The 17,440-nt window shown below is 44.0% G+C and overlaps 2 protein-coding genes across 4 annotated transcripts in view; one reads left to right on the forward strand and one right to left on the reverse strand.

The window, feature by feature from the left end:
• The first annotated feature begins 213 nt into the window (after positions 1-213).
• Positions 214-3,435, forward strand: fam210ab (family with sequence similarity 210 member Ab). Of its 2 annotated transcripts, XM_083678314.1 has the most exons (5): positions 214-304; positions 853-887; positions 1,356-1,830; positions 2,137-2,248; positions 2,366-3,435. In XM_083678314.1, exons 3-5 carry the CDS (start codon positions 1,394-1,396, stop codon positions 2,729-2,731), a joined length of 915 nt encoding a protein of 304 aa, XP_083534440.1. In that variant the 5' UTR covers positions 214-304; positions 853-887; positions 1,356-1,393; the 3' UTR covers positions 2,732-3,435. The 2 variants fall into 2 exon arrangements, with proteins under 2 accessions (XP_083534440.1, XP_083534439.1); XM_083678313.1 differs by lacking the exon at positions 853-887.
• Positions 3,436-7,394: 3,959 nt separating this feature from the next.
• The window catches only part of LOC310811090 (low-density lipoprotein receptor class A domain-containing protein 4-like), a 44,829-nt gene continuing 34,783 nt past the window's right edge, over positions 7,395-17,440 (reverse strand). For both annotated transcript variants that reach the window (XM_083679113.1, XM_083679114.1), the window contains 3 exons: positions 12,188-12,342; positions 10,932-10,982; positions 7,395-9,831 (listed from right to left, as the gene is read on the reverse strand). In XM_083679113.1, coding sequence (XP_083535239.1) covers positions 9,298-9,831; positions 10,932-10,982; positions 12,188-12,342 — 740 coding nt within the window. In that variant the 3' untranslated portion in view covers positions 7,395-9,297. The remainder of the gene's footprint in view (positions 9,832-10,931; positions 10,983-12,187; positions 12,343-17,440) is intronic.

Consider the following 17,440-nt stretch of genomic DNA (forward strand, 5'->3'; position numbering starts at 1 on the left):
GCAATATGACACTAACAGAAGTACTGTAAACAAAACGGTTAATATCTCTTTCCAAGAAATGTACATTGAGTGCGGTACATCGGGAAGTGGTGTTCTGGCCTGGTTTTTTTACAATTTATTCACGTCCCTTTTCCGCCAAACTCACTACATTTACCGTAGTGCACTGCGCGGTCAGGGTACATGCGGATCTCCACGCACACTGCAGAAGCTAACCGAGGTTTTTGAATGACAGAACGGGTACGCATGCATGGCTCACAGAACTACAGAAAACGTCTTTGCCTGGAGTGTGCCATTGATTTTGAATGTATGTATTGTATTCTGAAATGCATTAGCCGTTTTGATCTTATGTGGTTTTACAACTTCCAGCACATCTGAACAACTATTATTCCCGCTGTCAGACAGCAAGCTAACCATGCTAGGAAGTTAGCAAGCTAGCTAGCTAAGTTTACCCTGTTTACCCCCGCAAGCCAGTTTAAGTTGGCTGCAGTTCAGAATAGGGCCTTAACTAGACAGCTAAAACTAGACGCTGTTTGCTCGTCTTTTTCGACGACGAAGTTCTGGAAGGTGCGCTGTCTAGGATAAGTAAATATTGCGTTGTTTGCTGCCCTCCACCTTCCCCCAATGTCAACCACATATTACTGCGTATGTACTCTGCTCGAATGGAAACTAGCGCCTGTGAAGTTGTAACCTTTGCACAGACATTTGTTTACACGATAGACTGCGTTGTTTTTAGTACCCTCTATTTAGCCAAATAGCTTCACCACTCACCGTATCAGACTGTCTGTGCGTTGGCTTATGTGCTTATTTTCCTAATTTTGGCATGTTTTTATTTTATTTATTTTTTTATTTCAGGTGCTGTTTTGATGGTTGAAGAAGTATAACTGGAGGTGTGTTTTGGTTAATGTGATTGTGATGATTTACCAACTTCAATTGCATGAATTTTCTTGCAGGTATTCAGATCACATATTGTCAAATTGAAAGGGTCATGAAAAGTAGTGAGGGGGAAGTTTGTCAACTGCAGTCTGGGTCATGAAGATAAGATTGAACCTCTCGAATTGGCAGTGTCTGGATCATCATTGCAGTAATAGCATTGCTCTAAATCAGCAGACACCCTTGGGAGACAGTCATGTCCCGAGACGGCCTGCTCATCCAGTCCGTTGTTTCAGCAGTTATTCACTTGTCAGAGAGTTCAAATTTCAAACCCATACATGATGTATGAAATAGAGCAATTGTGTAGAGAAATATCCCAACAGTACTGTTATCATATTCATGAATATCACTCTTGTGAAGATAAGTCATGAGTGAACCCCCCATGATGATGATGATGATGATGAGGAATATCTCTTTATATGCAGGGTCTGTGGGTGAGAGTCACAGGGAGGAGGCAGAGGAGATGATGCAGCGTGTACTGTGCCAGGGAGCTTTGAGGCGGATGGCCACGGTGCGGTCCGTGGTCATGGGCCTGGCTGTCTGTGAGCCTTCGCTGGCTGTGTGCAGTGTGATCCGGCTGCCCCATGGGCAACGCTGGGTCAGCACCTCAGCCCAGAGCAAGGCGGTGGAACGTCCTAAGCACCTACCTGAGGAAGAGCCCCCGCTCAGCCCACCCCACAGCCAGGCTGGCACCCATCCTGTCCATGGAGAAGACCCCACCAAGGTGCCTGGGGAAGCCGCACAACAAGAGGCTGCAGAGATTGATCCACTTAAGGACAAGTCTATCGGTCTTGTTCAGAGGTTTAGGAAGACCTTAAAACAGTACGGCAAAGTGATGATACCTGTGCATCTCCTGACGTCCTCTTTGTGGTTCGGGACGTTTTACTATGCTGCTATGAAGTGAGTGACATGTTTGTATCTGTTTTTAGGTCAAAATCCCATCTCTCTTATTCAATAATTGTCCTTGAAGAATTTACAATTAACTTACTTTTTAGCTTCAGTACTAACTTCAGTAGCCTACTTACCCTCTATAAAGTTAGTTGCTTACAGGAAAATGTCAAAATGCTGCTAAATTCCATGGAGTAAGTCTATTTAGATAAGGAGCGTCACAGTGTTACACACCATTGGCAATATAGACAACATGTTGAGGAGCAGTTGGCCCACTATCTGGTCATCATCTCCTTATCACTTCCTTGTTTTCCGAAGGGGCGTGAATGTGGTTCCATTCCTGGAGGTCATTGGTTTACCAGAGGGACTGGTCGGACTCCTTAAAGACTCCCAGAGTGGTTATGCCCTCACTGCCTACGCCATGTACAAGGCAAGTATACTGTCAATTCTCCCACCACAGCGTTGTTGTTGTGAATTCTCACAGACTGAATTTTAATACTGAATTTTCTGATTTTATTTTTCCTTTTTCTGCTCTTATTTTCTGCAGATTGCGACTCCTGCCAGGTACACGGTTACTCTGGGTGGGACATCTTTCTCGGTGCAGTATCTACGCAAGCATGGCTACTTTTCTACCCCACCCCCAGTCAAAGACTATCTCCAGGACAAAATGGAGGAAACCCGAGAGAAATTGTCCGAAAAAATGGAAGAAACAAAGGAAAGGTTGTCTGAAAAAATGGAGGAAACCAAAGAATTACTCTCAGGGAGAATGGAGGAGACGAAAGAACGTTTCTCAGGACGAATGGAGGAGACTAAAGAACGCCTCTCTGGGAAAATGGAAGAGACGAAGGACAAGTTATCTGAACAATTACAGGAAACCAAAGACAAAGTGTCTTTCGGAAAGAAAACTGATTAGTTATGTTTACAAGCGGTTGTCAATAAATTAATTGCGTCTGTCTCAAGTGTGTTTTGGGACAAAGACATAAGGCACTTATGAATCTATTTCAAGAGAATGTATCAAGTCTTGTGATGTTACACATCTCAGTGATGACATCTTGACTGCTTCATTATTCTATGTTTAAATGCTGGATGAGGATGAACTAGAAGGTTGATTAGTACAGCATCTGACTCTGTTATTCTTCAGTTGTGTGACCACACTGAAAGGGAGAAATACAGTGATCTTTTAAACATAGTCTGGGTAAAGAAAACAAACTTAAGTCATGGTTAGCTCTATAACTCTGCATAATAGTCCATCAAAGCCTTTTTGGAGGCTGTATCAGCTCATGTCTTTTGTAATGTTTGAAATCACGTTTTCTAATGTATTTTTATCCAATAGCTTAAAGTTAATATATTGCATTATTTTTGTGTTGTACTGCATAATGTGTTATCGACTGAAAATTGTGCATATAAAATGAGGTGTGATAAGAGAAATGAGTTGATTGACTCTTTATAAGTTGCTCTCTTTGTGGATTTTTAAGAATCGATTAGTCCAAATACATTTAAATGATTTAACACTACTGTAGTGTCAGGTAATTGGACCCTATAAGGAGATGTTGGCGTCATGAAATCAAATGGATGTCTGTTAAGATCATAACTTTAAATAAAGCAGAATACTGAGCATCTGAACATTTACTCTTCAATTGTGTCAGTTGTACATGTTCACTCCAAAATCAAAGTTTCAAAGGTGGTCTAAAGGCTTGCTGTCTATATCCAACACAATACATTCTGTTGTATGTTGTGTTGGATATATCTGTTCAATCTCAAATGAATAGGAAAGATAGGCACAATCTAATACATTAAGTCTATCCCATTCATTTGAGATTTGTGCCTGTAGATGGCTTCTCAGATAATGGGCCCACAACATGAATGTTGCGATGGGCAAACATCTGACAAACTATGATTTTGAAGTGAACTACTGTTATCTCCAGGAGTGGGCAATCATGCACAAGGTATGGCATGTTAAAATCAAAGCACGAAGTTCATGTAGAGTATGAGTTATAATGACCTCTACTGTCCAAATTCATGAATAACAATTTATGCATTTACTCACTTGGGGGGCCACATTTTCTGAGGGCTTGCACCTGTTTTTTTCCAGAGGGAATTAAACAAAAAAGATGAGAGAGGGGTAAAGTAAAGGTCAAGAGAAGGAATAAGAAAGTATGGAATAGGACACTTTGTTTTGGTGTGTTATACCTGACTGAATAGTTTGTTTTTGCAAGGCCACAATGCTAAATGACAATGAAAATATGTGGCAGGGCTTTAGTTTGTACTTGTGGTGAGAGTAATCATCCTCTTTGATGAATTCTTTGTAGTTCAGTTTTGAAAAAAAAAAAACATTTTCAAGAACAATAAATGACAGGAGACATTTGAAAACACAACACTTCACATTGATTCACTTTTAAAGTTTTAATAATTACGCTGCAGTTTGACTACAGCATAAGTACAAGCATAAAATCTTTGACTACAACAGCACTTGGAGCAACATTTTTTGATTTTTTTCTCTTTTTTTCTGTAAAAGTATTGCAATAACAGACCTTAGGCCTAAAACCTATTACATCACAATTGCTTAAATAAAAAAGAGGCAAAATACACAACAGTTTTACCTCTGTGTCTGTATATATATATTTGTATATGTACTGTATGTATATACTGTATATACAGGTATATATATCAACACAGAGGGGGGAAACAAGAGGGATTCATTTTGTAAATAAAGCAAACAGATGTTACAAAATCCATGATGGAAGCAGTCCTGTGGTAACTGTCAAGACAGAAGAATACCAAACTGTTGAGACATTATTAAAATTGGAACATTAAAAACGGCTACTTGTCAGCAGTTGAGTACAGACTTCTGATAACTGGAAAGAGGAGCGCACTGAAGGAAATCAGTCTGAGCCCAAGTTAGTTCTTCAAGCTAGTGCAGGAAACGTAAAAAGTCTACAGCCTGTGGCTTGAACAAGAATTACAATAGATCTCTCAAAACTACACAATTGCCACTTATTTGGTGCTTTTGAAAAAATGGCATTGCTATGTACATTAACTATAGATAAGAATGAGCATGCTCAACGGTTATCGTACAGTAGAGTCTTAGTACATAAATAAATGACTGCAGTTAACATGACTTTTGTTCCAATATACTGTGCCACGTACATATAATATGTATAAAATAAAGAGAAAGAAAATGACAGTTTGTTAAATGCCATCATCCACTCATTCCACTTTTGGTTGGTTTACACCTTTCAAACTTTTACCGCTGATCAAAAATAAGATAACTGTCCTCCACAGGGAATGACCACTTTGTTCTGATGTTTCTGACTGTTTTCTGTTCATCAAAAAGCTTTCAAATGCAGCATCAGTCATTTCAAATCCACATTCCAAATCCACATTCAAATTCTAATTGTCTAATTATTATTGGCTTTACTGAAAGTGAGTCAACATTTTCCAACTCAACCACTAAACATGGTGTCTGTCTGTAAAACAGTTTGGCCTATAATTCTGACTTGAGAAAAGACACCATCTTTGATCAAATCCTCCCACTGGTACAAATGCTCTGATTGATATACCACGTTTTGTATGATTATCTCCAAGTCAGAGGTCTAGCCTTGGTGAATGTGCTCCAAATGTTCCTGTGTGAATTAATGCTGAGCATTTAGTTTTTGGCAGCCAGATACACAGCTACTGTTGAAATGGATCTAGATCTAGTAGGCATGAATCTTGTTGCAGCTATGTACTGTAGAGAGGTACGATTTGATGTGCAATGCTCATTGATACATAGCAGAAAGATCTGCTTGGTCAGCAGTCTAGAGACCTGTCCAACTTCCTGTTGTGCATGTAATATTTACTCTTGTAGAAGTGTATCTGATACAGTAAGGAACTATACTTGAGTTTGTTAATCATGGTTCTGGTCAAAGGTTCTGGTCAAAACAGTTGACCAATATCCAAATAATGGCAAGCGCTGTGTTGCAAGTTATTATTTTATTTTTTTAAGAGAAACTAAATAAAGAAGTGACTATTATTATTTTCAACAATTTCCTTAATCCAGAGATTATTTCATCCTTATCATAACAGACTATTATTTATAGGAAAATATTATAAGTAGTAATTTGTATTCGTTTTGCAATCATATTTAAGCATACTTTGCAAACCTTTTTCTTGTTTACAAAAAGACAAAGCACATTTGTACTGTAGGCATTTACAAATTTGATGCTGCCTTCTTAAAATTGTTATATTGTCTATACAGTATATTACATTATTAACAACGTTTTTTTGTGGTTTTCTACCCATTGGGTAGGATATGTGCATAATATATTCAAGTTATATACAGCACCTTACAAACAAACATAAAGAAAGACAGACTACTGAAAAAAGCACCGTTGGAAGTGAGGCACAACAAAGGTGGGAGCTTTTGAGTGCAAGTGGGTTCCTATGTCTGCTCAAACATGAACATTAGGCACCTTATTTACTCACATAATAGTAACATGCAAACCTCCGCGTAGAAAACGTTAAATAAATCTTTTTTTTTTCCTCCTTATAAGCTATGACAGCAGACAGAATGAGCGAAGAACACAGAGGGAAAGCGGTAATAAAACAGCGGCTTCTCACGTACACAGATGACAGGCTATCAGGTAATGGGGTTATATAGGGAAGCTGACAGGGGGAACAGCAGCAGCGGTAGCAACGGTAGCAGCAGCAGCAGCGATAGCAGCAGCGATATAGAAACGACACATAAACCTGCTCTGCCAAGGAGCCAGTCGGAACGCGTGACAGGGAGTTACACTGATATCAAAGCAATGGAAGGCTTTCATCTCAACCTCTAGAATCCAAGTCGATTAAAAATTTTAAAAAACAACAACACTAAAACACAGTTTTTCTTCATCATTTCCGAACACTCTTAGTCATATACTGTACATGAAGTGTACACAAGGGGAGGATTCCCATCCACCATTCAATTCCATCGTTCCAGCTTTGAGAGCAGACAGAAACACTTAAGTTTGAGTAGGGTATACATAAGGCCTCTCTATTGCATAAGCATTACGTGACACTTGACATCAATGTTCAAAATATTCCTTTTTAACTTTGTTCTGACACGGACAATAACATCACTTTTACATGAAGAGTAACAAGGTAAACCTATGGTTGACGAATGGAAAAAGAAAGGTAAATATCAAAACATGCTTACATCAGGTGTCAGGTAATGCTCATGTAGGCAGTATGGAGGACTAATATATAGGCCCCAAAACTTAAGTGGCACAAAAATGTTGGAGGCTTTGCCCTTTAAAGAATACAAGATCCCCCAAAACCTGTTAGATGAATCAATGCTGTGTTATTGATTAAAATGACAGTATAACATTGTTGACATGGGTAACATTAGCAACACCACTCACATGCCGATGCACACATGCAGAGGTCAGCTGACTTAGACCAGCTACTGTATAGGAGAGGATTTTGAACTACCATATCAATTATGAAATCACTGCCTCTTTTGAAAGGATGCTCCCCTGAAATAAACTTGAAATAATGTGTGACCCAATGAACGCTTGGATTAAAATTAGATTAATATGATAAGCATAACTAATACATTTTGTCTTTTTTTTTTCTTCTAAATGTTATCTGAAACTCACGACTCAATACAATAATACTTCAGTCAGCTAGCCTGGAGTCATCACACACATCATGCTCCTGTTTAGAATGCTAAGAGCTGTTTGCGTTTGGCAAAGGTGTGACACACACAGGGGGGAGGGAGGGACTGCACTAGCACTAGTCGACCAAGGGCTCCAGACAGTCTCCATTTTAAAGGGATCAGTGGGCTCGGCATCGTAGAATGCACTTTTTTTTCTGCACAGGGATACACAGGTCGTAAACACTGTAAGAAGCTGGGGGGGGGGGGGGGGGGGGGTTGGCTTAACACTAATGAGTGAGAGAGCAAGAGCAGAGGAAAAGGCAACAATGAGCAGAGAAAGGCTAGGTAAGAAGGTTACAAAAAGGACCCTCACATACTGTAGCCCTTGACTTCACCACATCTCCAAACCTGATTACACTGGCACCAACTGGAACCTTCACGTGGCTGGGTGTGAAGACGGGAGGAGCCTTCTTCTTCCTTTACTTTGTTTACTTTTGTCATGATTAATTTAGTATATCGAGTGAATCATGTTGGCAGAATGTAATGTGCATGTGGCTGGTACTTGAAAGAGAGGGGGAGTGAGAGAAAAAAGGGGTGTGGAGAGAGAGAGAGAGAGAGAGAGAGAGAGAGAGAGAGAGGAAGAGAGAGGAAGAGGAGGAGAGGGGGAGAGTTCGGCAGCTATCAGATGCTAGGAATATTGAGCTGAAAAGAGACATATGCCAAGAGAAGGCTGCTGGATGGACATAAGAGATATGTTTGTCTTTCTGTACGGATAAAGGTTGAAGAGGTGTGTGCTCCTCCTACCTGCGAGATGTGATTCATAGTCATGAGTGTAACTAGGTTCTGACTAGACTGCATAAATCGACTAAAGGGGAGATTTGAAGAAGTAACAACAACCACAGCTATGAAAAGGCGATATTGAAAAGCTCCACTACCTACGCAATGGTGTATAGCCAGTCGACCTCGAGCAGCCAAAATGACAATGTTAAATGTAAGAAAAGCGCGTCCATCCAGCAGTCAGGGGGGCAGATGGTCTCGCAGTGGCCTGAAGTGTATAAATGTGAAGGATACATACGACTCTCTTACTACTAGAGTCTTCCTGTAGCGGTAGTGTGAACTGACAGGATATTTTAGGCTGGGTACAAGTATTTCTTGCGATTTCAATAGAAAGGACATAGATAGGCCTAACACTATTGCTCCCACTGTAAAACACCTTTGGAGCCAGTATTCAGTCCATTCATGAAAGGACAAAAACACACATCACATATACTGTAGCATTTCCCTCTTCTCTTTTCGACAAATAGATAGTGCAACTTTAGATAACTTTTTTTCTTTTTGAATGTTAGACAAGTCAATTCCCCCTCGTTTGCTTCCACGTGAACCTTGGCACTAAGATTTGGATTTTTTTTTGAGTACTGTAGTTCTCAATCTTGCTTGTGCACAGATCCCGGTCTTAAAAAAAAAAATCCTCAATCCCACGGCCAGTATAGTCATTGGGGGGCGGGGGCGGGGGGGAGGGGGGGGGAAATAACAAACGGATCTCAATCTGTGCTAGTATTATATATTTTCTCATATGAAGGAAAGATACAAAAAATGAAAGATAGCTACAAAGCCGAAAAAACTCCACGCAGTGCATACATCCCCCCCAGCAGTGCTAGCAATTTCAATTAATAATAAAAAAAGAAAGAAAGAAAGAAAGAAAGAAATCATTTTTGTAATGCTTGGTTCCTCTCTTTCCTTGTTTTTGTTGTAGCGAAGGTTGATATATTCAGTTGTGCATGGGAGTGTGGAGAGAGAGAGACCACGCCTTATAAGAAGGGGAGAGGGTGGGCGGTCTCAGAAAGCGCAGCCCCTCCCCCTTCTCACACCAGGTCCTCCCGTTGACCCTCTTTAGCCTTGGCAGGTACTATTGTGCTTTCTGATTGGCCCTGCTGGATCGTTCTGCCCCCTGCCCTCTGCACAGAGGGGTTATTGCTGTGCTGGTGTAGAAAGAAGGAGGAGCCTGGGTAGTGACCCATGACCTCGCTGTAGGTGGGCGGAGGGCCCTCCATGCGTCCATGGCTGCTGGAGTTGGCCGCGCTGATGCCCGAGTTGCTGCTGGGTGGACGCGGCCCCCCGCTGTGCATGTCGATTAAGTCACTGTCGAAGATGGTCCTGTTGGGCGGCGCCCTCACCGACTCCCTGTTGAGCTCCATCTGTTGCTCGGGGTCTCTCAGCTGCAGGGTGCAGGGGCCCTGGTAGGGCGGCGGCTCCTCCCCGTCCGACAGAGAGATGGTAGGAGGCAGGTCAATCTCATGCTGCAGGTAGGGGTAGGTGGGCTGGAAGCGGCTGAATCGGTCCCTTTGCATAAACGAGGGGGCTGTGAACCTCTCCCGGGCCTGAGGGGCATACATCACCTGTAGGCAGAGACCACACACTGTCAGACACACTCACTATGACACGACCGCATCGCTGTGTGCACCTGAATACATCACACATTACTACAAAGGGAAGTATTTAAAAAAAACAATTAAATAAAGAAAAGCAAGCCAAAACTCCTATTACATGCATTACGGTTTATGATACTCTGGATTTAATTCTCGATTGTAAATCATTTGAAAAGGAATTAATCCCAAGCTAAAAAAAAGCCCCAGCTAGCTTCTAATTGTGATCCATTGGCACTTCCCCAAGCCTAGACAGTTTAAATGCTCTTTGTGACATTTCTGAGTGTTGTTTATTTTCTACTCCTAAAACAGACCACTCAGTACTTCAACTTGTCCATCAGGTATTGGGTTTACATTAATGAGCACACTGATTAGGACCTGTGAGTTCAGTTCATCCAACAGAAAACTCTAATTTCACTAAAACACATTTCTGTTTCAGCAATCAAAAGTCATTATCTGAGATGCTGATTTCAATTAGTCTGCGGCCGACTAATAAGCAGTAATTTACGCATCAGAATGGCAGAGTGTGGATAAGCAGAGCCTCAGTCAGACTGCTGTCTAGACAGTGTCAGGGGAAGTGTTAGTGATTAATGACGCACCAAAAAGCATCCCTCCTCAGGCAGAAAGGCCCCCCTCCCCCTCTCTGTCCCTCTCTCCCTGCCTACACAGCGCTCTCTCTCTCTCTCTCTCTCTGACTGTCTGTCCCTCTCTGTCTGTCCCTCTCTGTGTGTGTCTCGCTCTCTCTCCCTGCCTGAAGAACTCTCTCTCTCTCTCTGCCTGTCCCTCTCTCCCTTTGTGTCTCTCTCTGCTTGCACAGAGCTCTCTCTCTCCCTCTCTGATTTTCTCCTCCTCTGTCCGTCCCTCTCTCCCTTTGTGTCTCTCTCTCTGTCTCTCCCTGCCAACAAAGAGCTCTCTTTCTGTTTGTCTATCTCTCTGTCTTTCTCCCTCTCCCTCCCTCTCTCTCTCTCTCTGCTTACACAGAGAGCTCTCCCCCACTGACACCAGTCAGGGCTCACAGTGGTGGCGGTGGGCTTTGTCTGATGGCTGAATCAGGGAGATAAAAAGCAGCTTACCTCAGAGGCACCTTGTCGAGACCCACTGTCCGATGGCCACAGACACCCATCCTAGAGACACAAGCAGAGAGCGAGACATGATTGTTAATATGGAATATGAATTGTAAAGATAAGTCTCTTCACCCACAATCTGACCTACTCATATTCACACTCGACTCAGATTGGTTTTATGTATTGTGAAGGGTGTTTTACCAACCTTGCACTTTTACAGTGACACCAACATTGCATTTTGCAGTTCTGTAGACAACAGATTAGCTATCAAATATGTTGAATCCTCAGATTGAATAAAAGATGGAATAGCATTACACTGCAGACTCTGGAGAGGATTTGTTTACTTTATCAGATTTAAATGGACGTAGACAGAATAACTATTGTATTTCATCAATAAAATCACCTGTGAGACAAGGTAACTTCACAGAGATGCAAAGAATTAAAATAAAAAAATAAAAAAAACGGTTAACTTCAAACCATATCGACCCATGTTTGGGAGGAAATGAAACCAGGCAGCAACAAAGGAACTGGCTATAATTGCTGTATCCTCTGTTCGACTTGCAGATAGCAACACAGATTGCGCAGCCTAAGTACATATTAGCAACAAGAACAAAACATCAGACAGAGAGAGAGAGAGAGAGAGAGAGAGAGAGAGAGAGAGAGAGAGAGAAGGGCAAAACATGCATAATGTCTATCATTTACTAGCTTTCTGAATGCCCACCAGAGAAGGCATTAGCTGGGAGTGTACACTTTAATGGTGTAATGAGGCTGAAGAGATCTATAATCTCTCCTAATTCTTCAGGCGCAAAACTGCAAGCACAACATAGACTGTTCATGAATAAAAATGAACATTATTTTACATTTCAGTCTGTCTGTGTGTGTGTGTGTGTGTGTGTGTGTGTGTGTGTGTGTGTGTGTGTGTTTCCTCTCTGCCTGCATCTTAGTGTGGGGGGCAGTTCAGTCTAGACGGGTGTCTGGTGAATTAAACATCAAGGCTGGTGGAGGCTGCAGTTTTACAAGATATCCAAATATTCCTGTTTGAAAGCAGAAGGCATTCAATACCTTCAGTGCATAGGGACACACAGACACACAGACACACAGACACACCCACACACACAGACACAGACACAGACACAGACACAGACACAGACACACACACACACACCATTTTTCATCCGGTAATCTAGCACCAGGCTAGACCAATCAGTCTGTCTGTGTTCTGGACAGTATGAGGTGAGGTGACGTAGGGTGAGTGGAGGACTCACCGGCTGCAGCGCGTCCTCTTGCCTCCTGCCTTGACTCTGTCTGGTGATGAAGGACCAGGTGGAGAGCTTGTAGTGGTTGAGCAGGCAGATGATCACGACTACCATCACCGTCATCACCACTATTATAATGATTATCTGAACAAACTCCAGTTCAGCTGAAACAGAGAAGGAGAAAGACAGACAGAGAGAAGGGGGGGGGGGGGGAGTTACCATTAACAATACACAACAGGCAGCAAATTACACTGTTACAGTCACTTGACTTCACTGTCTGGTCTATTAGTGGGATGATGGCTTTGGATGGTGGGTTGGTTTTCATATTCTCCACAAGGGGGCAGCAGAGGTCAGCATACATGTACCATGTACAATTCATATACAGCCTCAGAGAGACAGTCTGCAGCACTCAGGGGAATCCAATAAGCCAGATAGCACTACTGCACCCAGTAGGACGAAGGAAAGTGAGGGTAATCATAGGTTGTCATAGTTTCTCCATGAACAAGGGATTACTTCAATGAGGCTATCCTCTGTGGACCACAACTTCACCAAGACACTTCGAAGTTCAAGGGCAGGTCTGAGGGCACATGAACTAAAGCCTGCTCTGTCCTTCCTTTTTCTTTGTTTTCTCTCTCTGCTCTCAATAAAAGGGCTATTGTTGCATGTCCGAGCGTTTCTCTCTGGCGGTGGTGGTGGTGGGGGTGGGGGGGGTGTTGTGACCTTGTCTTGGCTGGGCTGGGCTGTGCCACCCCTGACCCCTGACTCACAGCCTAGCTGCTCTGGGCAGACACGGCGGCCAGCTCAGAACAGGACATGTCCCAGTCCTAGGAACTGCTGGGGGGTGTAACCCTAGAGGGACAATAGCACATAGTCTCATTTCTCAACACTGCTGACTGCAGGGGAAGTCATCTGTCACTCAACCACTTTCCATTCCTTATGACATCATGTGGAGGGTGCAAAGGGAGGGAGGGGGGGGGGGGAGTCTTTATATTCTATAACCAAATCTCCAGACTAGAGATGCAGTTTCTTTTTCTGCATACAGCACAATGGCATTCATCCATTTCAGAATTTCAGTCTAGCCTTTCTTAACCTTCTCTCATACAGCAGTTGGAGCAGACCATAAGTTCAAATCCAAGGCCAGTTTCTCTTCTACAGCTGCCTGACATCAACAGCTACACACCCACAGAATCCGAATCCAAAGAACGCTCATTCTCATTCAAATCAACATGCCTTGGTGGTTGAAGGCTATGTCTGTCGCTCTATCAAATCTTTTTCTCTGACTGCACCCCTTCACCACAGTAACCACTGGAAGGGCAGGGAGGGTGTTGAGTAACGACTCTAGAGAGGGAACACCCAACTCTGCTCTTCTCGGCTTTCTTAGTCTGGTCTAGAGGCTACGGTGGTGGTGGTGGTGGTGTTCCTCTGAGGGAGGAGAGAGGAAGAAAGAGAGAGAGAGAGAGAGGGGGGGAGAGAGAGAGAAGGCCTGCCTGAACCCCGCCCTGCAAAACTCTCAGAACAGTGTGTGCTAGTACGAGTCCAGCAGCAGCCAGAACACCACAGAACAGACCAGAGGAAGAGAAGAAGGAAGGGAGGGGGGGGGGGGGGCAAAGAGAAGAAAAAATGTATTAAAAAAAAAAAAGTGTTCAGTTGAAGAGGCTGAGAGACATGGTCTTCAGTGCAGCGTAGCGACAGCCCCCGCTGGAACTTCTAAACACGGAGGGAAAACAGTGCTTAGCAACAAAACACTCGAGCCTGGCTTCAATCTTTGAAAAATGCCCCTTCGTGCAAAAAGTCGCAAAAAATCATTTGAGGCAGATTGGTATCAAGTTGTGTGAAAGAGATATATGACCGTATGTACAGTAGTCCGGTGTGTCTGGAGCGTGGCTCCTTATCGGAGTGTGCAGGAGAAGACAAACCGGTGATAGTGGATGATTCAATCATGAAAAGAAGCGCGGTAGCGGCGAGACTCACGCGAGCGCTTATCATTATGTAAATTCGATGAGCCCCACTGAATGGGATTGTAAACAAAGTGTAGCACTAGCACACTCACTCACTTTCAGTGGAAGCCCATTGACGGGCCTTTGACCTTTGTGAGTGAAAGGAGGGCAGCAGTTTAGAGGCAAGGTCAGACAGTTCAGCTGACCTGACACTCCAAAAACAAGCCATTATACTACAACACCAGCCGGGCAGCGACGGGGCTAACGGCGGTTTGTCGTTTCCTCTCACCAAACACGCGCGTTTAAGTCCACACATAACAACTTCTAATACCAGAACTGCACATAGCCAAACATGTGCATGGACTTAAAAAAGCAAGACAGGTTGAGGTGTGGACATTCTCTACTACGTTCTTCGGGAATGGCCAGGGACCAATAGAGAATCTCTGGTGTGCTCTAAAATACACGTACCCCCCCCCCCCCCCCCCCCCGCTCCAACGCAGTATATCCTTTCCTCACTAGAGTTCCATCTCAGATGTATGTATCCCAGGCCAGTATATATCATTTCAACCACAAGCCTCCATCTGGCAGCGCTGTGTGAATATATCCTGTTCCAGCAGCTTGCCTCTGTGGTGTGGTGTTCCTCTCCTCTCTTTGCTGCCTGCTGCTGCATTGTGATATTGTTTGCTGCTGCTGCTTTTTTTTGTCTATTTCTGTCCCGGAGCAAAGCCTGGTCTGTCAAAAATATGCAGCAGACACAATGAGCCCTCATCACCGCCTCAACTCTCCGCCACCACCACTGGCTGCTTTACTGACCACCATCAGGGGGGAGAGAGAGACGTGCAGTCTGACATGTCTGTCTGGATGATGAGATGACTCCGTTACGCTTGAACGCCCGGTGATATGTCCACATTCATTGGCATACAATGCAGAACAAGCCTCCAATTAGTCCACATATTGTCATCATGACAAGGTAGTAAACCAGTCAATCTTAGTCATACCGTGTGTCTGAGGGCACTAGGAGTCTGGAATGCTAGGCTACGTTATCTATTCATGATAGACAAGGGAAACTCCCCCCTACACAGGAAATGCCAACTTCATCAGGACAGACTAGAGGATGACTTGAGTGCACCGATCGACAGTGGCCCTATGCTGGCTGGCTCAGACACCCTGATCCTCTTAGTGTTCTCCAGGCAGCAGATTAACCCACACAGGGAGCGCTACAGTGGCCCAACTGGACTCTTCTGACCAGAACCACATGGCCAATGATTCACCATTGTGTCCATAATGCCCCTTGGCTAGGTTTTTGTTGTACTGGTCCTCAGTTGACTCACCTAGCCTAGTTAAATAAAGGTTCAATAAACAATACAAATGTACAATGCCTTTAACAATGCTGTGTCTGGCGTCAGCAAATTGCTACTGATAGTAACTGACAGTCTAGTGCAGGGTTTTCAGATCGTCTACAGTTTGGATAAAACAAGAACACCACAGCATCGCAGCTGGAGATCTGTTTTTGCACAGCCATTTCCTGTTTCCTCCACTGGAGTTTTTCATCTCAGAAAGAATTTCCGCAGCAAACCCATGATCTGAGGATAAAGACTCAAACTGTCTCAGACCGACTCGTAGCCGTTAGTCGACAGACGACAAAACTGCAACTCTGGAAGCTCTGTTCAACAGACACAAAACCATAAACCCGAAGCTCAACTTTAACTTAACACAAAGCCTGTATTGTTTGAACAACAACTCCAGCATCTAAGTGTCTAAACAGAATAGGAGGAGGCGCAGAGAGACACTCAGACGTTGCCCTTTGTTAACAGAGAGCAAGCAGGGCTGAGTGCCCGGGTCAGGCAGTACCTTTCTCCTGCAGAGAGTGTCCGTGCTGGGCGACCTGTCTGGCTGTGCCATTCCCCGGGTCTCTGAGTGCCATGCTGGGCCCAGCAGCAGAGCTCTGGAGGACAGCTGTGTGGAGCTGCAGCTCTGGCCCAGATACACGCAGACCCCGCCCACCCCCCGGCCCCAGCCCCAGCAGCCCCAGCAGCTCCGGCCCACAGCCCGCTGAGCTCACAGCTCACACACACACACACACACTCTCACACACAGACACACACACACAGACACAGACACACACACACACAGACACACAGACACACACACACACAGACACAGACACACACACACACACATACACACAGCCCCGCCAGGCTGCGCTGCCTGCCTGCCGCCACTGCCGTCGCCATGGTAACCCCCAGGCTCAGAGCCGCGCGATCAACAAGGCTCCGAGCTGCTGGGGCTCCATGGCAGCGACCTGGCACAGAGGCCACTTGGCACAGCCCAGTCAAAGAGGGAGGGAGGGAGAGAGAGATGGAAGGAGGGAGGGAGAGAGAGATGAAGGGAGAGATAGATAAAGGGAGAGATAGATAGATAGATAGATAGATAGATAGAGAGAGAGAGAGAGAGAGAGAGAGAGAGAAAGAGAGAGAGAGAGAGAGAGTTTGGATTGTCCCAACCTCCTAGCCTATTTAAGCAGGTGTCTAGAGGTCAGGAGGTGGTGTATGTCAAGTAGAAGAAGTGAGTGGCAGACAGGGCGGGGGACTCTAATGAACAATTATGAGTCTGTCTCTGAAATCTTCCAGACTGCATGAGTCATGAGGGGGAAACAGTTCCAATCACAAGCAAGTATGCACACGCATAGGCACACACACATGCATGCGCACACACACACACACACAGACATACAGGTTGAAGAGTGTTAGCATTAACTAATCATAGCTATTGTCACCACTAGACAAGACATGCTGTAATGATTGCACAGACTTTAGCAGAAGTCAGCAGTGCCATTGATCTAAATCCTTCCTGGATTAGGCCCTACCTGTGGAACAGCAGTCCATGCCCTTACTGTAGACATATTATAAATTAATCATCTATGACAGTTTAGTCTTGAGGCAAAACCGTCTTTAAATCACTAAATCAATGCAAGGATTAGTTAACAGTAAATCATATTCTCTTATTACCTTACCTAAAATTAGGTAACAGCACTCATTTAGATCACTGCAGGGCCCTTTGGAATCCAACCAGACATTCCCAAATGTTTGCCACAGAATGCTTTGGCAACACTCTAAGTAGGTAACAACATACACAAACCAAGCCCTAGAAAACCACATTTACAAAAGGGTAGGGCTGGCGGAAATACTTTGGCTTGTGCAGAACTGCCTACAGTTGAGCTGATGTAGTCTTCACCTTGTTGAGACCAGGCTTTCCTAGTTCGGAAAGCCTGGGGAAATCCTCTCGGAGAAAGTAGCTACAAAAGAGTGGAAACTCATTTGAAATG

This window comes from Argentina silus (genome assembly GCF_951799395.1).
Source record: "Argentina silus genome assembly, chromosome: 10".
In the NCBI taxonomy this organism is placed as follows: domain Eukaryota; kingdom Metazoa; phylum Chordata; class Actinopteri; order Argentiniformes; family Argentinidae; genus Argentina; species Argentina silus.